This window comes from Morchella sextelata, assembly GCF_020137385.1.
Source record: "Morchella sextelata strain SCLS chromosome Unknown scls_26, whole genome shotgun sequence".
NCBI classification, from domain to species: Eukaryota; Fungi; Ascomycota; class Pezizomycetes; order Pezizales; family Morchellaceae; genus Morchella; species Morchella sextelata.
Window position 1 is genome coordinate 243,293 of NW_025408641.1, and position 24,969 is coordinate 268,261.

General features: G+C 53.9%; 6 protein-coding genes across 6 annotated transcripts; 4 read left to right on the forward strand and 2 right to left on the reverse strand.

Moving 5' to 3' along the window:
- Positions 1–270: 270 nt before the first annotated feature.
- Positions 271–1,762, forward strand: H6S33_008327 (uncharacterized protein; the record flags this gene model as incomplete). Its single annotated transcript, XM_044839957.1, has 8 exons — positions 271–459; positions 672–738; positions 837–958; positions 1,107–1,124; positions 1,192–1,235; positions 1,387–1,568; positions 1,636–1,695; positions 1,755–1,762. 8 exons carry the CDS (start codon positions 271–273, stop codon positions 1,760–1,762), a joined length of 690 nt encoding a protein of 229 aa, XP_044687872.1.
- Positions 1,763–4,993: 3,231 nt separating this feature from the next.
- H6S33_008328 (uncharacterized protein) lies at positions 4,994–5,895 on the forward strand (the record flags this gene model as incomplete). The annotated part of the gene is made up of 4 exons (XM_044839958.1): positions 4,994–5,317; positions 5,407–5,472; positions 5,539–5,634; positions 5,710–5,895. 4 exons carry the CDS (start codon positions 4,994–4,996, stop codon positions 5,893–5,895), a joined length of 672 nt encoding a protein of 223 aa, XP_044687873.1.
- A 906-nt stretch (positions 5,896–6,801) lies between these two features.
- Positions 6,802–10,498, reverse strand: H6S33_008329 (uncharacterized protein; the record flags this gene model as incomplete). Its single annotated transcript, XM_044839960.1, has 3 exons — positions 6,802–6,947; positions 7,039–10,231; positions 10,457–10,498. The coding sequence occupies 3 exons, from the start codon at positions 10,496–10,498 to the stop codon at positions 6,802–6,804; spliced, it is 3,381 nt and encodes a 1,126-aa protein (XP_044687874.1).
- Positions 10,499–11,746: 1,248 nt separating this feature from the next.
- On the forward strand, positions 11,747–14,520 carry H6S33_008330 (uncharacterized protein; the record flags this gene model as incomplete). Its single annotated transcript, XM_044839961.1, has 3 exons — positions 11,747–12,430; positions 12,516–14,392; positions 14,460–14,520. 3 exons carry the CDS (start codon positions 11,747–11,749, stop codon positions 14,518–14,520), a joined length of 2,622 nt encoding a protein of 873 aa, XP_044687875.1.
- A 2,426-nt stretch (positions 14,521–16,946) lies between these two features.
- Positions 16,947–19,646, forward strand: H6S33_008331 (uncharacterized protein; the record flags this gene model as incomplete). The annotated part of the gene is made up of 5 exons (XM_044839962.1): positions 16,947–17,139; positions 17,244–17,665; positions 17,722–19,317; positions 19,407–19,481; positions 19,542–19,646. The coding sequence occupies 5 exons, from the start codon at positions 16,947–16,949 to the stop codon at positions 19,644–19,646; spliced, it is 2,391 nt and encodes a 796-aa protein (XP_044687876.1).
- Positions 19,647–21,667: 2,021 nt separating this feature from the next.
- H6S33_008332 (uncharacterized protein) lies at positions 21,668–23,750 on the reverse strand (the record flags this gene model as incomplete). Its single annotated transcript, XM_044839963.1, has 2 exons — positions 21,668–23,113; positions 23,196–23,750. The coding sequence occupies 2 exons, from the start codon at positions 23,748–23,750 to the stop codon at positions 21,668–21,670; spliced, it is 2,001 nt and encodes a 666-aa protein (XP_044687877.1).
- Positions 23,751–24,969: the final 1,219 nt, after the last annotated feature.

A 24,969-nucleotide genomic window follows, 5' to 3' on the forward strand; every position in this document is an offset into this window, starting at 1 on the left:
TTCATATATATACCCACTGTTGTATGTGCAGCTTAGGTGGGTTATTGGTTTATCTGGCGGGAGTCTTTTCTTTTACTTACTCTTCAAAAGGTTGTATATACTTTACTTACTTGAAGTATGCATTTGGCATATCTTTGATTTTTTTTACCTCATAACTCCATGTGCAAATCTGGTGATGTCTTTGTTACTCTGCTTGGTACTAGGTCATTCCGAGGGCCGAAACTTCCAAATGTTGATTCCAATTACTCAGACCCAAGTGCCGCTATAACCATGATCTTCTATCATTGTCTCCTGATTATGACCGTCATATTGTACGTAGTTACTAACGAGTACAATATAATAGTTGGGCAGAATAAGATGCACCCACACGAAGGATCCTCAACGCATAAACCGGCTCAGCACAAGCGAGAAGGCACAGCAGGTACATCCGGAAATGATGTGCCCCTCGGAATCGGGCCGGTACGGTATGCTGTGCCAATTGGCCCGCCCATCCGATGTTTTGCTTCTACATACATCACACAAGCACGTCCCCTTACCTCAAACACTTCACCTTCGTACTTGCCTTGCGTTTCCTTCCGAACCGGGGAGTTGGGATTTGTTTTTTTATTATTTTATTTTATTACGGGCAAGCCGATCTTGTGTCTTGCCTTTTTTTATCTTCTGTGCTGCAGGAACGTCGGAATGTGTCATGGCCGCCGGTTGGAATTCTGGCAGAGTCGTCCCTGGGATTTTTTGTTTGTAAGCCCCCCGGCCAGAGTGGAGCGCAGGGACAAAGTTAATCGGAGGTCGAGCTCTATCTGGAACACATGTCTGATGTGCAGGGGCGGTGGATCTAGATCTGAATCGAAGGATCCCCTGCGTCGGTGGTGGTGTTGCTTATTTTAACTTCGCCGCAGCCCTAACCCTGTGCATTGGTGGCACAGGAGGGAGAGGAGGGACGACAGACAAACAGACAGCAGTGGGTCGGAAGCGGAGGAGGTGGTGGAAGCCTTGGGAGGCGTGCATGACGGCGGATATCTCAAAGCTTTGGTTTTTGGGTTTATTGGCGGGCTTATCACTCGACTCATGTGCGGTAGGCGTGAGTTATTTGTTACTTGGGTCTCTAGCTGGCGCCCACGGAGAAAGTCTTAGCTACCGAGATCTAGACTGAATGTAAGCAGTCTGTACATTAGCTAACCCCAACCACTGAAGCTTTCTCCGGATACGTCGATCGATTGGAAGCTTCTGTCATGTGGGTACGTTGTCTTAGGGTGAGGTCGATAAACCCTTCACGCGTACGGCTGAGGGTCTTGCACAACCCCTAAACCACAGAGTTACTAGATATAACTATAACCAAAGAAGCATACATAAATTAGGGCCATCTAAGTTAGCTAACCACAACCACAGGAAAGCCCAAAGCACCACCCACCACAAACCCCGAGCCTTAGATAGCCTTGCAATTTTCTATCAAGCTTCTAGACCTGACGCGGGACAAAGCTCAATTATCAATAAAGCCGAAGTATCTCGAAGTCGCTACCCGGCTTTAGTTAGAGAGGATTCGTGGCCGATGCCAAAATTGTCGATGCACGGTATGTGGACGAGTCGACATTTTGCATCATGGGTAAGTATATTAACACCCGCTTCCTATGTATTCAGCCGAAAACGTAGCCTCTAGGGGGAGAAAACGCAAGACAGCTCCGCAAACATGTCGCATTGGTGAGATTTGGTATGTACATATAGTCTTGAAGTCCGCGGACTAATCACTTAGTGGTTAGTAGGTTAATTCATAAGCCATCACTCGTCTTGGCGGCAGGCGTGGGTGTTGATTTTGGGCTTTCGGGCCTGGGAGTTAAATTTCCGGGTTGGGGTTTTTCTTGGATTTTATGTTCGCCAAGGACAGTTTTCCATGTTTACTTATGAGGGTCTAGAACATGTTCTTGCCACCTATTTTGGGTATATGAAGCCCCATCTTGTAGCAATAATTAAGAAAATAGCGATATTATTAATCTGCACCGAAAAACCACGGCGGGGTCGTTTGCTAGCTTTTGATCTATTTACTATCTAACAGAAACTTTGATCTACTTCCTGTTCTGTAGTCAGAACTCAGAAGGACTTGGGATACTTCAACTTGCACCGGGGAATAGAAGCCGGCCTTCACTCCACTTCTCCTCATCCCTCACAGCCACTAGTAAACGCATCTTCTTCCAAGTACGCCTAGCGAGGATTGGGAACCTTTTCTTTCTTTCTGAAGTTAGTTGTGATGTTTCTTTCTGTAGATAGCTGATACGTTAGGTCTGTAAGGCCTGTTCCACGGCCCTAGCCTGTTGATGTCGACCAAAGGCCTGCGAAAAAGGTTAGCGTTGTTCTGACCAGTTGTGCGGCAGGTGATCATTGACCTAGCGGTATAATCGAGAATAACATTGGCTTGAGATGCTCCATGGGAAGTGCGCTACAGAAACCTGCGTGCGCTGCATTCGTTTTGCATCTAAATTGGAGGGAATGATTCCCCTACCACAGTACTGTTTTGGATGGTTTCCTGCGCATACCCATAAGACACCTACATATATTTCGCTTGTCTACAAGCGGGAAATGTTCAGCACGGCTCAGAGTTAGAGGTCAATCGGGGCCGGAAGTAGTCTCTGGCTCTCATGTCAGTCCTGTACTTCGAATCTAAACTCCACCCCTTTTTCTAAAATCGCGGGTATTATCACCAGCAACAGCAGCTCATTCGTCTGATATCCTCCCAGGATGTTTTGATTCTCCCATTCTGACAACTCTTTCGTTTACCTTCCTTGCCGGTAGGTTTATCGTTCCGCCCAGCCCTGTCCTCTTCCTCTAGCCCTACATCCCTTGACATTAAGCTCTTTACCAGAGTGCTGTATCTTTAGCCTCCTCTATGCTTCTTTTCCGCGAGCTACATGCATGCAATACGTCCCGAAGAGTGTCTCAAAAAGGGCTTGTATTCGCTAGCTAAATTAAAAGGGAAGAAGAGAGTGGCCAACGACAAAAGAAAGTGTGTACCGGATAGTCCCCTTTATATATGAGTACTTCCAGCAACTACATATACGTTCAATAGTCGTTCAATAGCCGTTCAACAGTGCTCTTATCCCATTCTCACCTTCCCTTTCGAGTGAGGAGCTTGATAATTGAGCCCTGAGATTATTTTATGACATTAATGCAGGAGGGCTTGGGGTGGCTATAACAAGGAGGAGGAGGAGGAGAAGGATCCACGAGCGATCTCTACTCCTAACCTTGAGGGCAAATGGCGGCGCCGAAGGTGTATGAATGGGCCGGAGCAGACTGGCTATGACTGATCTCTTAGATACTGACAGAGGTTATTTGCACAAGAAGTGGAATCGTCCTATCCACTCACGTACCATCCACCAGAGAAACCTGATTCCGGGACCCGCGGTGCTGTCAGGTAAAAAAAAGTCGATAAATGGGCTCCGATACCGAGAATTGATGCATGATGGCGGGTATGATTCGCTGCTGATTGTATACTATTCAATGAAGTTGCATGCCTCGAGGCCGCCATCCGTCCCACCTTGAAGTGCCCAATACTGTCTTTTTATGCGTGATATCGAATCTGCTCGTTAACCGGGCGAATATGTATATATATATGTTCAGGGCCGGTGAGGGTGAGTGTTGATAAGTCCGTACTAATGTCGAAATATGGCTTCCGAGCCCAGGGTATAATATAATTCAAAGTATAAGTGCCCTTTCTTGATATGAGAGCCTCGAAATGAGGTTTTATCACCTCCAAGATGTGCCCGGATATATTGGCTAAAAAGGCCAAATATGTTTTCCCGCCCAAGACACATCAGCAGCTTCGGTGGTGGTGTGGTGTAGTAATGACATTGCTTCTTTGTATTAATGCCGCTTCGGCCGCGTTAATCAAGGTATCGGAGGTTAGATTCCTCCGAGGCTTTATTTTGTTTCTTTCTGTTTTTTCGAGAGAAGTTGGAACCTAAAAGGAGTGGCACGCATAGGAGAGAGTGCCTGTCATGTTGGTGGGTACACTTTTGAGGCCAAATTTGTGATGAGGATGAAGGACGACGTCGTTGGAAGGTTTGCGCCCATCGCACCACTCACTCGCGACAGGGCTTAATTGGGTTGGGGGCATCAAGATGCAAGGACCAAGCTGCACTAGTGTCGTGCACTAACGTCGCGCGAGCCATGCACAGGCTTATATAAAGATTCATGCATTTACTACCGTAGACGACGTCGATGAGCTCTTTATATACACACCTAGGAGCCTATACATGACGTCACTATATGTCCTCCTAGGCTCGGAAGCACTTCGTTTCAACGTCCTATCCAAACGCAGCCGTTTTTGGAAAGACGGGATTTCAAAGGGAATGGAACGGAGTTGTGTGGTTGCCATACAGATATGCTTCCTATAACTCCGTTTCAACTCGTAGAAGATGGCCGAGTGATCGCGTATGATGCAGTGGTTCTGCGTTTCTTTTCTTCGCTCGTGCTTAATTAGTAGCTAAATATCACGAATTCGGTATGATATATAGTAGCCGATTACTCTGACTGGTTTTGGAATATTTTGGCTGCTATATATACAGTACATGTAGTTCCTCTATATATATCAAAACTTCGCCAGGTTACACACGGCCGTAAGTGCAAATATATACCCCCAAATTTAAAAGACGCCCCATCTCCTCATAACACCCCTCAAAACACCCCCTCTAACCCCCACCCACCTCGTGCTCCTAAACTTATATACCGGCCCAGTTATCTCCCCGGACGGGAACGACGTAACAATTACCAAACGCACAGCCAGCATGACCAGCAATGACACGGGCCAATATTCCAGTCACACGCGGAAATCGATATAGGGTAGAGACACCCTTATATAAAGTCAACTAATCTCTCTCCCTGGCGATCCATTCTATTCCCGCCACTGCCATGGATTACACTCCTTTTATACATTTCATCAGCGCCACCACCACGCTCCTTTGACACGGTCATTACAGAAATATTTCCTAACTTTTATAATTTAACTATGACTAACAATAATGCTTCACAGGAGCTGCAGCAAGAGCGGCAGCAAGAGCAACGGCCACGGCAACAGCAGCGGTCACAGCAACAGCAACAGCTACGGCGGCGACAGGAGCAGGAGGAGCAGCAGAAAGCGTCAAAGAAAGATGAAAATAAAGATGAAAATAAAGATCAAAAGAAAAATCAAAAGAAAGAACAAAACCAAAAATCAAACTACGAACCAAACGGAGGGCCAAGCAAAGAGCCAAACGAAGAGCAAAAAGTGACGAGAAAGATCAAGAAGAAGCCTAAAAGCATAACCATCGTCGAGTATGAAATAAGCTGCGATGTAAGACATTGCTAGATTGCCTCATAATTACTCAATTACTCCGTAAGAAAGAAATAGATAGTGAGACTAACACCGCCACCGCTATCCAGGAAATGGGAATTATCCTTCCCCCAAAGCCCTACCTTCCCCGGATAACATGTGGAGCCGTCATGGACGTAAGTCTCCAGAATTCTTGATGCATATACAAGTAAATATACAAGATTGACCACCCAGCTCAATAGAGAATGCACATGTACCCCAACTACATCGACCAACAACACCTCGTCAGCAACTGCGACCCCGAGCCCTGGGATCTTGTCCAGCAGCTCTCACTTATGGTGTCTTTCCCTCACTCATCCATCGCCCCCCCTCCCCCCTTGGGCATGGTTGATTAACGATGTGTGGTGACATAGGATCTTAGCATGAACTGCATCCGCGAACTGAGCCAGGCCGCGGCGAGGCTCCGGCGCACGGGAGAGGAGGACGGCATCTATGTGGAGATTGACCCGGACGAGTGGGTCGAGCTCGACACCGACGGGAACGATGTGGAGCGGGAAGGCGAGGTCGATCCGGATGAGGAGGAGTACGTCCTCTTGTAGGGAGAGAGTGTGCTCTCGCAGTACTAGGTAAAGAGGGAGGATTTACTCCCATTAACGCGGGAGGAGGAAGACGTGGATACACCCCGATTATCCTATTCGATCGAGGTAATGGCTACCACCCGCCCGACAACCGGTTCAAGGTTTCTACTGACGCTGGGCTGGAGCCTTGGAAGTGGAAGCCGCAAACCGGAAGGATGAGAGGACGGATATTGGGCACCATAAGGAAAGGGACCGGGAGCGCCATAAGGCGGCCTAAATAAATGGTCGGTGGGGCGGCAGGGGCTGGTTAGAGCTTAAGAGGAGTCGAGAAAGAGGGCAGCGGATGATTTACGGTTCTTTATGTTTGGGATGTGGATACATGTCATATTTTCGCTTATACCTCTTGCATAGCTCATGGCGCACGGCATATTATACAGTGATGCCGGAAGAATAAAAATTGCTTCTAGGTTTCTGTGTCTGCCGAATTAATGAATTAAACCAAAAAAAAAAAAAAGAAATTCTGTCTCTGCCGATAGACCGAGTGATATTTCATGACCGCACTTGATCAATTCTAAACAGCACTTTAATTCAATTCCCCTCCCCGGCCGGGGATGCGGCTTCTAGCGCTTGCTTGGCACACGAGTGATACCCCATGAACACTCGCCAAGCCGCCGCCGCCGCCGCCGCCGCCGCCGCCGCAACCACCTCCGCCCCAACACCACAGACCACAGACCGCAGACCACACACCGCAGACCACACACCGCAGACCACACACCGCAGACCACACACTATCTCGTTATGTACCTTTCCACCTCTCTCTTTCTATCAGTTACAATATAATATTAATTCTACATTTTTTTACTCCACAGGTCATATCCCATCACTCGTTAACCACCCAAAGTCAGTCCCGCACGCACCCAACAACAGCTATTTCTCCGCCGGCGCGCCCTGCCCCTTCGGCATCTTCTTGTTCGTGCCCAGCGTCTCCAGGTCCTTCTTCTTGTGGTAGTGCGGCGCCACCTCGACGAGCCATTCGGGCTGCAGCGGCATCACGTTGCGCATAAACTCCTTGCCTGTCCACGTCCGCTATATTAGCACAACTACTACTACTACTACTACTACTACTACTAGAAGGAAGAAGGAAGAAGAAGAAGAAGAACTCACTCGTCAACACCAGCTCATAATAAATCAGCCACTTCGGGTTGACCTCAAACAAGCAACTACTCGGATGCACATGCACCGTCTGCCCATTCTTCACCGTGCGATACGTATCGCCGCCCCTCTGCAGCCGCGCCGCATTCGGGAAGAACCCCGCCGTAATCGCCTTCTGCACCGGCAACACATTACTCGTGCCGCCGCACGCCACCACCTCCACCTCCACGCGCTCACACAGCCGATGCAGCTGATCGCGCACGTCCCTAGCCCGCCCCAGCGACCGGAACTGCAGAAAGTTCTCGCGCGCCCACACGTACGAGAAGTTGGTGTCGACCCACTGGTTCCAGATGTTGAGCAGCGTGACGTGGTCGCCGCCGTCCTTGCTCGTGAAGCGCGCGCGCGCCTGGTCCGCGTGGAACTTCTTGTCCTTGGGGCGGTAGAAGAGCGACGAGGACTCGCCGAGCATGGCGATGATGGAGAGCACCTCCTCGACGCAGCCGTAGGTGGCGGCCGCGAGGATGGACTTGGCGAGCATGGGGTCTGTCGGGAACTCGGCCATCTGCCGGCCGATCTTGGTCAGCTCGCCCTTGTCGTTGAGTGCGCCGAGGGCGTACAGGTTCTCGAGTGCCCTGATGAGCGTCTCGGCCGGCGGCGGGTCCATGAAGTCGAACTCGATGAGGTCGTTGATGCCCAGTGACTTGAGCAGGAGGACTACGCTGTTGAGGTTCGTGCGCTGGATCTCGGGGGTGGTGTTCTCGTCGAGCTCGTTCTGGTAGGCCCATTTCGTGTAGAGGCGGAAGCACTTGCCCGGGCCGACACGGCCCGCACGCCCCATCCGCTGTTTGGCGGCCGCGCGGGAGCAGGGGGTCACGACGAGGGACTCCATGCCGGTGCGCGGGTTGTAGACGTTCTCCTTGACGAAGCCCGGGTCGATGACGTAGACGATGCCGTCGATGGTGAGGGACGTCTCCGCGATGTTTGTCGCGAGGACGACCTTGCGCGCGCCGGCGGGCGTGGGCTCGAAGATCTTTGCCTGCAGCTCCGAGGGCAGGTTGGCGTAGATGGGGCAGATGATCATCTCGCGGATCTTGTTTCCGAGCTTGCGGCACGTCTCCTGGAGGTTCTGCTCGGCGGCGTCGATCTCGTCCTGGCCCGTGAGGAAGACGAGGATGTCGCCCTGCGGCGGCGTGGTGGTGTGGATCTGGAAGATTGTGGTGATGGCGGCGTTGAGGTAGTTTGCCTCGGGCTGCTGCGTGTAGTGCACGTCGACGGGGTAGCGGCGGCCGGGGATGTTGAAGATGGGCGCGTCGTCAAAGTACCGTGAGAACTTCTGCGCGTCCATGGTGGCCGACGAGATGAGCAGCTTGAGCTCGGGCCGGAAGCGCGCAATGTCCTTGACGAGCCCGAAGAGGATGTCGGTGGAGAGCGTGCGCTCGTGCGCCTCGTCGATCATGAGCGCCGAGTAGCCGCCGAGGTCGGGCTCGGTGAGGAACTCGCGCAGCAGCATGCCGTCGGTCATGTACTTGAGCACCGTCTTGTCGGAGGTCGAGTCCTCGAAGCGGATCGAGTAGCCCACCTCGTTGCCGACCTTGACGCCCATCTCCTCGGCCACGCGCGCGGCCACGGACATGGCGGCGACTCGGCGGGGCTGCGTGCAGCCCACCTTGAGCCCGCCCTGCGTGTACCCGGCCTCGTGCAGGTACTGCGGCAGCTGCGTGGTCTTGCCGGACCCCGTCTCGCCGACGATGATGAGCACCTGGTACTGCTCGACGGCGGCGAGGAAGCGCTGGCGCCACTCGTAGATGGGCAGCGACTTGCGCGTCTCGTCGATGCTCTTCGCCCTGCTCTCGGCCGCCTTGAGCTGCTGCTCCATCTGCTGCTGCTCCTTGCTCGTGAAGACCGAGTTGCTGTCGACGTCCGTGTTCTCCAGCACAAACCTCAGCTGCTGCGAGTCGTCAAACACATACTCGTACTCGCCCTCGTCGACGCGCTCGCTGCGGCGCACCTGCGCGCGCGCCTTCTCGGCCTGGTGCTGCTCCCACTCCTCCTGCTCAGTCACGAAGCGCTCCTGGCCGTCGTCGCCGCGCTCCACGTACCGCTCGTACAGCGCCGCCTCCTTCTTGCGCACGTCGATCTTGCCCTTCTCCGTGATGTAGTCCTCGGGCAGCATGTACCCGTCCAGGTGGTCGTCGACGCGCAGCCGCTCCTCCGCCAGCCGCAGGATCTCCTTGTTCTTTGCAAACTCCTCCTTCTCGCGCCGCGTCAGGTCGGGGTTCGTGCGCAGCTCCTGCTGCTCCTCGGCCACCTCCTTGCGCAGCAGCGCCAGCCGCTCCAGCTCCCGCTTCTTGAGATACTCCTGCCGCGAGCGCTCGCGCAGGTCGGGCAGGGCGGCGCTGCGGGCCGTGGCGTCGTCGGCGAGGGCGCGCCGCTGCGCGAGGAGCTTGCCGTCTTTGGTCGACGACCGGTCCTCGACGAGCTTCTTGGTCTTCTGGTCGTCCTTGTCCTTGAGGCGCTTTGCAAACTCGTCGCGCTCCTTGATGTCGCGGATGCGGTTGAGCTCGGCGAGCTCCTCGTCGTCGAGCGCCTCGGCGTCGTCCTCGTTGTCGACGCGGGCACGCTTGCTGGGGGGCTGGTCGTGGGTCGGGGAGCGGGCGGCGGCATCGTCGTCGGAGGGGGGGTAGTCATGTTCCGAGAGCTCCTCGTCGCCCCAGCGGTCGTCGTCGTCGGCGGTGTCTTTGCGGCGGATGCGCTTTGTGCGGCGGTCCTTGTCTTTGTCCTTGTCCTTGTCGTCCCGGCGGTCCCTGTCCCGCTCCTTATCACGGCCCGACGACTCCCGCTCGCGGCGCTCCTCCTTCCTGCTCTCCCGGCGCTTCTCCTTGCTGCTCTTTTCCCGCGTCGATGTAGATGTTGGCGGCGGCGGCGGCATCATCGCCGCGTCGCCGTCGTCGTCCTCCATGGCCAGCAGCGCATACTTCTTCTTCTTCTCGGGCGGCGGGCGTTTGCCGGTGCTGCTGGAGGTGGAGGAGGTGGAGGGCTTGCGGGCGACGCGCTGGAAGAGGTCTGAGGTGAAGCGGCGGGTGTCGGTGGCGCTGGCGCCGTCGAGGAAGGCCGAGAGCGTGTCGTTGAGCGCTGTGGGCGACTTTGCGGTGGTGGCGGAGGCGATGATGAAGTCGACGATTGTGGGGTCTGCGGCGCCGGAGAACTGGGGGCGGGGGGTGGTGGGTTAGTGGGGTGTTTGCCATTGTGGGGAGGGGGACTGAGAGGGGGGAGGGACTGAGAGGGGGGAGGGACTGAGAGGGGGGGGAGAGGGAGGGAGGGACTGAGAGGGGGGAGAGGGAGGGAGGGACTGAGAGGGGGGGAGAGGGAGGGAGGGACTGAGAGGGGGGGGGAGGGAATGACAGCAGATGAGAGGGAGGGCAGTACTGACCTTGATGATGTTGTCGGATACCCAGTTACGGAGGTCTGACATTGTGGTGTCGCGTTCTTTCCTTTTTCTGTCCTTCTTTTGTATCCTTTTCCGCTTGGTGGGAGGTGTAGAGAGAGCGCAGTGTTGGGTTGTGGGCTGTTGTTCGGTGGTGGTTGACAGTGTTTGTGAGAGCTACATGAGGCTCGAGTGCAAGTGTTGAGACCGGGGAGCAAGAACAGTGACCGGGGAGGGAGCGAGAGAGCGTTGCTTGCTTGCTTTTTCGCGAAGCTTGGCGGGGCGTCTTTGTGCTACGCTGCCGGGTGTGTCTCAGAAAGTAGAAAGTGTGAATACCTGAACACCCGAATACCTGGATTGGATACCTATGGGGCGAGGAGGGTGAGTGTCTACAGGGTGAGGGGCCGTGATGAGAGTGGATAGGATGTATCGGCCCTGGACAGTGTGGGCAATTGCCGTTGCAGACAGACAGACAGACAGACAGACAGACCTATACCCACCGCCCATATACATACCTACATGCCCACTGCCATTCAGTAGGACTTCGACTCCGGACTCTACATGTTGTTTGTCTGTCTGTCTGACCATCAGTCTGTAGCAATTCCGCGGCTGCAATTCGTGATAGTGGATGGATGAGGTGAGCCTGGCAGCCACCCAGCCAGCCGATGGTGGTGGTCTTTTCCCGATTCCCGCTGCTCAATGCTCTATGTAGCTCTCGAGGGGAATACCTACATGTAACTATTATACACGTTTGCAAAACTACACCTCACGCACCCACCCATGGTGTTGAGTCGAGCTCTATCTAGCTCTGGGTTCTCTTGTGTAGGTGGGTGTGTGGAGTGGATGGTGGGGGTGGTGGGTGGTGGTGGTGGGTCTGACCGTATGCAGAGATAACTCCTTGTTAACTCCGCAGGTTGATGTCTACATCATCTGCACGCAGACAGACCGACAGACAGACAGACACACATGCTGCACACAGACACCACACACCGCACTGAGAGACAGGTCCTGGGGCCTTAATAATACCCACACATCCCCTCTCTCTCACTCCCCCTCTCCCCCACCATCACCATCACCATCACCATCACCATCACCATCACCACCACCACTACACACCACCATCATCATCAATTCATCCATCAATTCATCCATTCATCCACACCCACCCACTATCTACATCTACCTGCATCCATAACTACATCTACACCACCTCCACCATCACCCATCACCCATCACCACCTCACCTCCACCTCCACCTCCACCTCCACCTCCGCCAATCCCCCTCGCGGAGCCCGCATGCCCGAAAAGGCACCCACCACCGTCCGTGACGCCGCGCCCCCACCCAGCAAGAAGCGAAAGCAATCGCCGCCCACCACCACAGCCACCACAACCACCACCCCCTTCCCGCAACCCACCATCCCAACACTCTTCAAATCCGACATCCACCCCACGCCCAAACGCCCCCGTTCCAAGACCAGCACCCCCGCCCCTCCCACCACCACCACCCCCACCACCATAGTCACGCAAGCCACAATGCTCAACTTCCCCAGCACCACCACCGCCGCCGCCACCAAGGCCAGCGCCGCACCAACAATCATAGACCTCACGGCCAGCCCGCCGCCCACGCCCACGCCGCGCCCGCCGCCGTTCCAGCCGCACGCCGGCGCGCGCAAGCTGCAGATCAAGAACCTGCGCAAGCCGAACCGCGGCGACCCCGACGCCTACTTCAACACGACGTGGGGGGCACTTGACGCCGCGCTGGGGTCGATCTTTGGCGGCGTGAAGATCGCGGCGAGCCTGGAGGAGCTGTATCGTGGCGTGGAGAACATATGCCGTGCGGAGAGGGGCCAGCAGCTGGCGGAGAGGCTGAGGAGACGCATGGATGGGTATGTGGGTGGGAGGCTGAAGGGGGATGTGGGGGTCGGGGGAGAGGTGGTGAAGGAGGTGGAGAAGGCGTGGAGGAAGTGGAATGAGCAGTTGGTGAGTTTCTGATATTGGGGGGGGTGGGGGATGACGGTGGTTTGGGGGGGGGGGGGCGGGTTTGCTAACGTGATTTGCTTCACAGGGGATGATTCGGTCGATATTCCTGTACCTGGACCGGTCGTATCTGCTCCCCTCGGCCAAGGAGAAGCCCATTGAGGCCATCGGCCTCGACATCTTCCGCAAGCACATCGCCACCGACGCCACCCTCGAGCCGCTCTTCCTCCGCGGCATCTTCGCCCTCATCGACACCGACCGCCGCACCGACGGCGCCGCCCAACCCCACAACACCCCGCTCCTCCTCTCCTGCGTCCGCATGATCTCCAACCTGGGCATGTACAACCACGCCTTCGAGCCGCAATTCATCACCTTCTCGCGCACGTACTTCTCGCAGCTCGCGGCCGCCGAGTCGGCCAGCCAGTCCCTCGGCACCTACCTGCACACCACGTCCGCGCAGCTCGACCGCGAGACCGCCCGCTGCGACCGCTTCGCGCTCGAGCAGTCGACGAAGCGCGACCTCATCGCCGTCATCGAGGACGAGATGGTGCGCAAGCGCCTCGCCATCCTGACCGACAAGAGCGCCGTCGGCGAGCTGCTCACGGCGCGCCAGCAGCACTCCCTGGCCCTCCTGTACACGCTGCTGTCGCGCGTCGGGTCCGCGGGCGACGCGCTGCGCCCCGCGTGGGAGGCGCACATCACCGCCACCGGCACGGCGATCGTGCAGGACGACGAGCGCACGGAGGAGATGGTGCCGCGGCTGCTGCAGTTCAAGCACGCGCTCGACCAGCTGCAGGCGCACAGCTTCCACAAGTGCGAGACGCTCAGCTACGCGCTGCGCGAGTCGTTCGCAAAGTTCATCAACGCGCGGCGGCCCGGCGCCTCCACGGCCGCAAACAGCAAGCCCGCCGAGATGATCGCGAAGTTCGTCGACCTGCTGCTGCGCACGGGGACCAAGGGGCTGCCGGCCACGACGTCGCCGGAGATGTGTGCGCTCGCCGCGCACGCCGGCGACGACGACGCGCAGCTCGCGTTCATGCTCGAGTGGGTGCTGGACCTGTTCCGCTTCATCCAGGGCAAGGACGTGTTCGAGGCCTTCTACAAGAAGGACCTTGCGCGGCGCCTGCTGATGGGCCGCAGCGCCAGCGCCGATGCCGAGCGCATGATGATCACGAAGCTCAAGACCGAGTGCGGCGCGGGCTTCACGCACAACCTCGAGGGCATGTTCAAGGACGTCGACCTCTCGCGCGAGGCCGTCGCCTCGTTCAAGTCCCGCGGCAGCAGCGCGGCGCACGACGTCGACCTCTACGTCAACATCCTCAGCCAGGCGGCCTGGCCATCGTACCCCGAGGTGCCCATCAGCATCCCGAACGACATCGCGGCGTACACCAAGGCCTTCGAGGCCTTCTACGTCAGCAAGCACTCGGGGCGCAAGCTCGTGTGGCGCCACAACCTCTCCCACTGCGTCCTCAAGGCCGCCTTCCCGAAGGGCAACAAGGAGCTCGTGCTCTCGGCCTTCCAGGCCGTCGTGCTCCTGCTGTTCAACGACGTGCCGGCCGGCACGCCGCTGTCGTTCGCGGACCTGCTGGAGGCGACGGGGCTGCCGAGTGACCAGCTGGCGCGCACGCTGCAGTCGCTGGCGTGCGCGAAGCACCGTGTTCTCGCGAAGAGCCCGCGCGGCCGCGATGTCGGGCCGGCGGATCGGTTTGTGGTCAATACGGCGTTCAGTGATGGGAAGTTTCGCGTCAAGATTAACCAGATCCAGCTCAAGGAGACGAAGGAGGAGAACCGCGAGACGCATGAGGGCGTGGCGAGGGATCGGCAGTATGAGACGCAGGCGGCGGTGATACGCATCATGAAGGGGAGGAAGAAGGTGAGGCATTCGGAGCTTGTGGGGATGGTCATTGAGCAGACGAAGAATAGGGGCGTGTTGGAGGTGGCCGATATCAAGCGGAATATTGAGAGGTATGTTTTTTTTGCTTGCTTTCTTTCTGGGAGGGGGAGGGGGGCTAATGGGTGTGCGGCGGTGTAGGTTGATTGATAAAGAGTACATGGAGCGCGTGGAAGATAACGTCTATGTCTACGTCGCATAGCCAGCAGCCTATCTATGGACTTCTTCTTTTCTACTCTTTTTTTTATGGCCTTTTTTATTATTATTATGTCTGGGATGGGGTGGGGGGGCGGCGGCGTACACGTCTTTTTTTTTCTCGCTCTGTTTTTACATTCTTTCTTGGTTTTTTAGTGGTGGTTGCTTCACAGACTGTCACTCGGACAATTGTGGTGGCGGCTAGGTTCTTGTCATGTAGGTTGTGCTGGCGCGGGTTTTTGCCTCGTGAGCTGGTGGGTGCTAAAAGTAGATTTTTAAAGGCAATGGAATATATATATCTACACTGAAGCCTACATACACCCACCTAGCTACATGTAGCGATTCCTACATGGAGTTACCTGCCCTTTACATCCCCGAGAGAATTATGGTTGGTCATAGGACTATCACTCGCTGGCCATAAACCGGCTTCTCTAAAAGGTAGGATTTTCATCAAGTTGACAAGTAGCACGAGAATGTACATAGTTACTTGATTCTTGTCTCGGCAAGGAGTCTAACTACTTCATGTAGCTATACAGTCACGGATTAATCGGACAAGTATCGACATAGCAGTAACAGGTGCTGGCACGACAGCTCGCCTATACGAGCCCAACACCACGTACACCCGAAAACCAGCCACACGCACCCAACACCCAACACCCACACCCCCCCCCCCCCCCATCCCCACTACTAGCAACTGCGGCGTGTAGGCTCCAATGGAGAAATTTGAGGTTTTGAAATTTCATAATTATATCCTTCATTAGTTCCTATCGCCTATCGGTTTAGTAATCGAGTACTGGTACGTACCGTGCCCTTTAATTCCGCCACGCAAATCCATCTTCTCGCCTCCGGCCGGAGACTGCATAGCTCATCTTGCCCTTTCATGTATGTACATGTAGTCGGATTCCCAGGGATCCAACGGCCAAGTGTAGGGTTAGGTTTGGCGAAACATATTCTTACCTGTCTCACCCCCGTTCAAGTATTGCATGGGCCGCTGAACATTATGTGGGCGAGTGTTCGTGGGGGAAACACCGAGTGGGCCGGTTGAGTCTTCCATGATCCCGGGGGAGGGGGGCGGACGGGGGGGGACTAGGTGTGGTGTCGATGATCGAGTGGATCTTAATTCATGGTCAGGGCCCGGATAGAGGGCTAGTGTTTAGTAAAACGTTTTCCAATTTATACATTACCAGTCATCCGGGGATCCAGCTTAAAAAGAAACGAAAGGGTGGCCATGCAGTGGGTCATGATATACGTGGTGATATGTAGATTGTGATTACAGGGTTAGGTGTCGCTTTGCCTTCACTCCCTTAAGTATTACTTCCGGGCCATTGACAATTGTGTGGGCGAGCGTGGTCTATAGTGGTAGACGCCTCGCCTCGTCAACGGAGGACACCGAGCGGGTTGAGTCCCCATGGCCATCAGTAGGTCATGTGTTCAGCTCCGAGGGGTGGGAGTCTATACCGGCGTTATGTGTAATAAATGGCACTCACCACCCTGAAAAGCATACTCTCCGGCAAGACTTTTTGTGTTTATATTTAATGACATTTTTTTTCTTTCTTTCTGGGGCTTGGTGGCACTCGGCCTGGGGGAGGCCTCGTGGGTTAGGTGTGATATCGAGTGGATTGCTGACTGGCCGGCCCTGTGATTGCGGCTTGAACGGTTATCTTGGCTTCTTGCTCATTATTTGGTCTCCCCCCCCTCTCCCCATGATCAGGGTCGGATATAGGGCTAGGGTATAGCAAAACGTTTTCCATTTTGTACAAAAAACAGTAGATTCTTAATCTAATTATCCACGAAAACAACACAGATTCTCGCCGGAAGGTCGAAATCCACTACTCCCACCCCTCCCACCCTGGGATTGAACCTGTACCATAGGAAGACAGACTATCTCGGCGTTCAGTATGTTTCCCGGCTGGAAGTGATATTTAGACGGCAGTGCGCGCGCCAAGGATAATAGGTGGGCTAGTGCCGTTCACCTTATCGCTTTTATTGAAGTTGGAAGCTCCATTCAATGGCTGGCCGGTAGAAGACTACTATAGGGGTCGGGCCTTTTTGATATATAGAATTATTATCCTCGCGAGGGGTGTGTGTATATAGTGAGTGCAGAAGACCAACTTTTTTAGTACTCCGGTGGATTAGGTAGCTTGGATGGATAAATAGGCCTTGAGAAACACCTGCATCACAGCCCATCACTCGGGCTGTAACACAACGGCACAAACAAGCTTCGAGGCCCAGCGCTGGCTAGCTAGCAAACTACAGTGGACAGGTGATAGTGATATATAGTGAGCGCCCCCCTTCCCCCACAAACACGGACAAAGCGTACTCCCCCCCCCTTCCTTTTCTCTACCCCCCTTCCCTAGCTACCCTCTCTACCTCTACCTCTTCTCAATTCTACATACAACTAGTACCACCACCACCACCACCACCACCACCACAATGTCCGGCCGCAACTTCACCCCCCCACCCGGCCGCAAGATAATAACCCCAAAATCCAAAATCAACAACCCAAAAGCGCTCCCAACCCTCACCGGCGCACCGGGCCCAGCCGGATCCACCACGCAGTTTACGTTCAGCAGCCCCGGGTCGAGTCCGCCGGCGGCGGCGCTGAAGGGGTATGGGGAGACGAATGGTAGTTTTTTTTTCTTGTTCATGTGCTGTTGTTGTTGAGGTTGGGGGTGGGGGGTGGGTGGGGTTTCTTTGTTCTAATACTGATTATGGTTATGGTGCATGCAGTGACGGCAACCCCAGCTGTTGGCAGTGGCAGCCTCTTCGGAACGCGAAAGACAAGCGCCGCTACTGCTTCCGGAAGCATGTTTGCGACAGCTTTCGGCGCGGGTAAGAATCCCTCTGTGCGTGCGGGCGCCGGCGGGCGATCTGGAGCAGCCCCGCCGCTGTTTGGCGGGCCTGCGCCGCCGGTATTTGGGGGACCGCCGGCGTCGACGTCGTCGAGTCCATTCAGCTCGCCGTTTTCAGAGGCTCCAAAGACCAACATATTCGGGGGACCTGCGGCGAACCCGTTTAGTGCGCCGAAAGATGCTTCTGGAGCGCCGTTTGTGAACCCGTTTGCGACAGCGTCCGCGCCGCCGCTGCCGGTATATAATCCGTCTTTTTCACCGTCGTATCCTACTGCTGCTCAGGTGCCGCCGGGGCTGGCGGTGGGTCTGTTCGATAAGTCTCCTCCTGTGAATCCGTTTGGACGTACCGGCTTCAGGGGGCGACGAAGGGATATAATCCGTTTGGTGCGCCGCCGGTGTATAACCCGTTCGCCGCAGCTTCTACTACCAACGCCGCGGTGCCAGCGCCTGCTGTGGGGCACTTTAATACGCCGTCGCCTTCTGCTACGTATAATCCGTTTGCTGCACCTAGCATCACCACTACTAATGCTCCTGCTACATACAATCCATTTGTTGCACCTACAATCACCACTGCTACTCCTGCTACTCCTGCGACAGTCCCAGAAACTACAGACATATCTTCACTAATACGACGAATAAAGCAACATATCCCTCCCGCTGGCCAGCCCGCACCTCCCAAAAACCCCTTCAACCCACCGGCCACAAACTCCTTCAACCAACCCACCACAAATCCCTTCAACTCACCCTCCACTCCGCCCCCCCTTCCTACATACAAACCATTCATTGCACCAGTACCACCTAACACTGCCACTACGACTCCCGATATTATAGCCCCGGACTTTGCAAACCTAGCCGCCATCATGCACGAGTTACAACGACCACTCCCGCCCACTCAGCCCGCTCAGTCCGTACCTCCCGCATTCCTGTCACAGACTACAACCACCAATACGACTACACCAGCGGGTCTACCTCAAGGCCACGGGAGCGTCAATGCCGCTGCCACCACTTCTACCACACCCGCGGGGTGGCCGCCGGGCTTCGGGGCCGTTAATGCAGCTTCGACGGGTTCTGGTGGGAGTACGCTTTTTGGGCAGGCGCAGAACGCTGCACCTGCGTCTTCGGCGGGTTCTAGTAGCAGCTCACTTTTTGGGCAGGCTGTTCCTACACCTACACCTGCCGCTCCTGCCCCTGCGGGAGGGGTGTTCTCGAGTGTATTACCTACAGCAGCTGCTGCTACGACGGAGTTTACTTTTGGAAAAGCCCCGGCCCTGCCGCAGGCTGATGTCCTGGTTTCTCCTACTGATACTGGAGCGCCTTCTGACCCTGCAAGCTTGTTTCAGACAGCTGCGACGAAATCAATCCCCGCTCCTACAGCTACCGCAACTCTAGCACCAGCACAAGCACCTCCCCCCACCGCCCTCTTCTCCGCTATCCCCCCCGTCCCCCCATTCCCCCGCACCGCCGCCAACCCACCCACCCCCACCACTTCCACCTTCCCCCCTCTCCCCCCTCTCCCAACGTACCTAACCCCCACCTCCTCCCTCTCAGACGCAACCACAGACTGGACCGCCACCCTCGAAGCCCACAAACAGACATTCACGTCCCACGGCGCCCTTCTCCGGAACTGCGACACCACCCTCCTCACCGCCCGCGACGCCATCAACGACCTCACGCTCGCCACATCCTCCGCCGAGGCGCAGTCCGCCACGCACAATCGCGCGCTCGACCGCCTGGCCGCCGAGCAGGCGCGTATGGAGGAGGTGCTGGACTGGTACGAGGCGTTCATCGGCGCGCAGGAGCGGGCGCCGGCGCCGGTCGATGCGGAGCGGGAGGGGATGCTGGGTGGACTGCTGGGCACCAGCGAGAGGGTAGAGGAGATGGTCAATGGCGCCGAGGAGATGGTGGGCGTGTTGAATGAGGCGGGGGAGAGGATGCGGGGGGTGGGGAATCCGGTGAGATTTTTTTTCTTTCTTTTTTTTTTTTTGCGTTTCCTTTGTGGTTTGGGGGGAGAGTGAAGTGGCTGATGTGGTGTGGGGGGTAGTTGGCGGCGGTTGTGACGATCCTGAACGACCATTGGGCGACGCTGCTGTGGGTGGATGGGCAGACGGCTATGCTTGTGAGTGACTCCGGCTTTCCTATCTATGCCAATGCCCCTCCCCTAACTGACACCCCGCAGAATGAAAAAGTCACAGAAGCAAAAGAGGCCGCCGCCCGTAGCGTGCCCGACGTCGAGGGAGACGTGCAGTTCCGCTCCTCCGCACGGGTACCATGGGCCGAGTGATAGTTCGTGATGATAGGCACCTCCCGGCGGTCATGCATGTGTGGGCGGTTGTTACACTGCAACAGTAGGAGCAGCAGTAGTGCTGGTGGTGACATGAGTATACTCTAGATAGATAGATAGATACGGGTAAATGTCAACTCTTATTTACCAAACTGGGATGTACATACGTACTTGCCCTGTTCTATTATCGGCCCATGGCGGAATGGTCTTGTAGTGAGATATCGAAACTACATACGAATTGAGTTCTGTACTTCCCTAGTCATTCCCGTGGTTAGAGACACAAAAGTTCCCATGCTTTCAGGCTGTTCGGGTTCGTGATCTCGCTATCATATATGGGTTATGCTCTGATGCAAGTATGGAGGAGTGATGATGATTGGATTGCTATGGTGCCGCAGCCTAGTTTTATGCAGTTTGAGAATCCTAACAGATATGCTTGACCTGGTTCAGCCACGTAACCGCTGACCTGTGCGTAATCTGCACCACAACGTCCAAACCATCGGCCTTGGCGTTCCCACCCCCTGTCTAAAGCATCGAGTGACAATCCATGACCCGCCCCAGCTTCCCTGTCCATCTAATATGTACTGTAAAGGCTCCATTTGCGAAACCTTTTGCGCTTACCCGGCGTGCTCTCCCCTACTTACATGGCAACCAGCCCGCCCACCAAAATCTACGGCGCAGTAAAAAGGTCCCATGAATTGAAGAGATGGAGGGGGCCGAAGGCCCCCATTGAAGCCCCCAAAGTTTAGAGGGAGGTGGATGGAGGTGGATGGAGGTGGAAGCTCCCAACGTTAATTACATATTATAATTGATCCCACTCGGTTTGTGCAGGTCTCACTCATCATATTTATTATCTCTTCTTTCATACACTAAAAGAACAAAAAGTACTGCAGATTTCACCGGGCGAAATCTACTACTCCCACCCCTGGATTGAACCGTGGACCTTCTGTAATCGAAGGCCGGGCCTAACCTCGCGGTGTCCGGAAGGCGAGTGATAGCCATTAGACCACTCGCCCATGTGTGTTCTTAGCTAGAAATATTATTTGTGCGCCAAGGATGGTTGGAGGGGGCTAACACTAGTCAGTAGAGTACCGGGTGTTGAGGGTAAGTGATCAGAATCTGATAAGTGAATGTTGCGGTGAATACGTGTATTTGTCTTATCAGATTCTGATAACTTTTCGCTACACCCTAGTACAACGATCGCACCGATGCGTCTGTAACCTGCAATATGCCCAGTTTTACAAAAAGTCTCCTGAGGAACACCTAGCAAATGTACCTATCTCCATACCATGTAATCAACCGGCCCGCCTCCATGCAGTGCAGGGTATGTCACATATTTTTCCCTTTTTCGCCAAATTAAACTAAAGTAGAGTACCAAAGAGACTAAAGGGAACGTAACCAAAATAAACTTCATATTTTTCTAGACATTACTCCCCAACCTAGGTAACCTACCATTTCCATAATTCCCTGCCATATGACATTACCATATAATAACATAACTAGCATACACGTTACTGTAATATTGATATCATACCTGGTTGAAAAAAAAGCAAAAAGATAGAAAGAAAAAAAGGGGGAAACAAACAACAAACCAAGCTTTAGCTCATCAATCAGGAATCTAAGGTAGAGATATATAGAGAAAGAGAAAGAAAAAACTCCCAGACGTAAAATAGAAGGGGAACATGAAGGAATAAGAAGGGTTTAGAGTATATAAAATGCCGCGAATTCCCCAAAGTGTACAAACTCCCAATAAAGCCCCCCCAGCCAGCCAGCGAACCGCCTACCCTTAGGTAATTAATTTTTTTCCCCGAAAACGAACTCCCATGAAGAGAGGAGAAGCCCGAGACAACAGGTGAAATATACATTAATCGGCCTCGCTGAATGCGCAAACAAAAACACAAACATGCGGCTGGAAAATGTACAAAAAAAGAAGAACAAAAAGATAAACACCCACACCTCCCAAACATGCAACAATTAGTCCGAGACGAGCAGTACTCCGAATTCCCCCCCATCGCATGAACCCATTATCTTAACGGAGACTGAACGTCCTTCACACCTCGCTTAAGAACCTCCTCCAGAGGCCATCTGGGTGGTGATACAATTCCCTTTTTCCTCATCTCCTTCTCGTCTTCGCGGGTGACTCCGGGCGGTAGTGGAACAGCACCACCAGCAATGCCACTGGAAAACTTGAGTTGCAAAACATCGCCAATCTCGTCACAAGCAGTCAAAAGCCTATCCAGATCGTCTTTGGTGTGGGCAGCAGAAATGCAGAATCGAGCTCTTGAGCTAACAAGTGGGGTCGCAGGGTATCCAACGACGACGACAGCAATTTTTCGCCGCAACATCTCATGTGAAAAGGCTGGAATCTTTGCAGGGTTATACAGCATGAGAGGAATAATAGGCGAATCGTCTTGGCCGTATACAATGAATCCTAGGCGCTTTAAACCTAGGCGAAGGTATCGAGAGTTGAAGGCCAGACGCTGCAGACGCTCTTCACCTTGACCAGGAACGAGTTCTCCAGCGATAATACGCAAAGATGATGAGATTTGCATCAAGACTGGGGGTGCTGGTGACTCGCCATAAACACTAGCCGCGTGAGAAGTCCGAAACTTATCAATGACGTGCTTATCCGCAGCAATGTATCCACCGTTGGCACCGAAAGACTTAGTCAAAGTTCCCATGAGAATATCAACTTCGGAGGGATCAATGCCAAAGTAATCACAGATACCACGGCCCCTTGGTCCCAATGCACCAATAGAGTGAGCCTCGTCGATGAACAGATTAAACTTATAGATGTGTTTGAGTTCCAACAATCCTGGAAGATTGCACATGGTTCCCTCCATCGAGTAAAGACCTTCCACGACAACAAGAATCTTTTTCCAGGGGCGGTGTGTCCTCGGTTGACCCTGAGAAATTTGTTCCCTCAAAAGACGCTCCAAGTCATTCATATCGTTGTGCTTAAACATTCCAATCACGGCACCGGAACTACGAGCTCCAAAACGAATGGAGGCGTGATTCAACTCATCAGAAATAATCAAGCATCCCTTTCCAACCAAGGCAGAGAAGGCAGCCGAGTTTGTAGCATAACCCATGGAGAAAACGATTGCAGAAGGCTTCCCAACGAAATCGGCAACCAGCTTTTCCACGTCGGTATGGAGGTCCGAGGTACCCGCATCGACACGAGAGCTCGCAGAGGACATTCCATAACGTCTGATGCTATCCTCCACAGCATCTGCACAGGGGCCTACTGATTGGGCAAATCCAAGGTAGTTGTACGAGCTCATATTCAATGCCTCAGTTTGTGTACCGGTAAGTTTGAATGTAAGATTGAAATCATCGGACACGCGGTCCAACAGGGTAATGAAGCGGCCCGGAACACCAGTAATGGGACGGGCGAAGCAATCGCTGATCCGCATCTTCAATCGCCGAACGTAGAAGTTGTCAAAGTCACTGTTCAAAGCTGCATAGCCCTGGTAAAAAGCAAAAGAGTTGCGTCAGCTTCGTAATCAACCGTTGCACTGCCAGCAACCAACCACAACAATGACCACCTACATTTTGAGCCTTCAGATGCTTGTAATTCTGATCCTTGAACCTCTTGCCGAAGAAATCCCGAACGTGTCCGAATACAATCAATACGAGATACGAGATGTACGTCGTAAGCAAAAAGTAATACGGCGGTTCATCCTCAACAGGATCCTCTACCGGTGATCCTTTGGGGTGCTGTGAGATGCACTTATGGCTTGCGTGGCCTAAGGGACCAAACTGTGCATGCTCTCTCGCCAGCTTCCTCGCAGCTTCCGGAGAAGGGGGTGAAAACAGCATCGTAGGGGTATCTGACAATTTATCCGCAGTAGCAGTTGAAAGGGAGATAGTTGGCAAAGACACCGAAGGGGAGAGGCTACGGGCGTTGTTCTGCTCCTGAGCAGCCAGGAGAGAGGCAGAGGCCGAAAGATGGGCCGGAAGGGAGTATGCAGCTTTCGGTGATGAGGAGAAGAACTGGGCCACCTTAGCAGCAGTGTTGCGAGAGGAAGAAGGTGAGCGTTTGCGCGGAGCGTCGATAGGGATAGGAGCCGTCGCGGACGAAGACGAGAACGGATTACGAGGCATCCCGTGTCGAATTGGGTAACTGTCTTAAGAAATTGAGGCTGCAGATGGATGTTATCTTGTAGTACTAGCGTCGATGAAGTTGATTTTTTATTTCAGCCAACACATTAGTGTGGTTGAAAGATTAAAAGGGGTGGTTTTGCGTTGACACAACTCTCTCTTTTCTATCTCTCGGGGGGGAAGGGGGCCTGTTCCTGAAGATCTCTCCCAACAACACACAAGTGCCAACCAACGTGTAGTGGAAACACAGGGAAGCTTGAGCGTGACCAGCGGCAGTAAAGGGTCGAAGGAGGGGCAATAGCAGATGGAACGTGTTGACGGGAGAGCAACAGTGGGATCCAAGATCAGGAACGAGGGGGGGGAGAGAGTAGAAGGAGGTTGGGTTGGGAGGGAGACAAGAAGAAGAGGAAAAGGAAGTAAGCGAAATAAGAACACAAGGCTGGAACAGGAGTTTATTTAGTTAAAGGACGAGTCTCCACCAGAAAAAGGGAGACAAGAAAAAAAAGCCTCGGAACAGAAACAGCCAGACATCCTTTGCCTGCATGCGTCAGTTAACTACATGTACCTAGCAGTCAACAACAACGGCTTCTGTGGTTTCCGAGAAACTGTAACCTACAAACAATTTCTTTAACAGCTTTCCAATTGGCCCCGTTTGGAAATCAGTGTGTAGCGACAATATCCCAAAAGAGCAAAGAAAAAAATATTAAAGACAAGATTAAAGGGTGGACCTGGTGGACCTGGTGGGACAGCTCAACCATTATCCCCTTGCTATTCCCGAATGGTGAGATGAACGAATGAATGGGGCTAACCCACCCGGCCCGGTCTCGGGCCCGGCATATCATGCAATTTCCGAACGTGCTGACCCCGTCCTCTTGAGAATTTTATGCTTCTCCCTAGGGGATGATGAAGAGCGATAAACAGCCCAGAATATAAAGATAAACCACTCGTCATCCCCCCCCCCCCCCACACTGATAACTAATATACAAAGACTTTTTTTTTTTACTTAACCATAGCATGTTCCTTTGCAGCGTTGCTGATTTGAAATCGCTCTATTGTTTACTTACTGACCATTACATACCATTACCTACACGATACTACGCCGCCTATCGCTGAGACTCACTCGCGTGGTGAGATCTGCACTTTATTAAGATTCAAGAAATATCAAGTTCGCTTATGGAACTTCATCGGTTTTTGGCGCCGAATATGGGATGTGAAGCGAAAA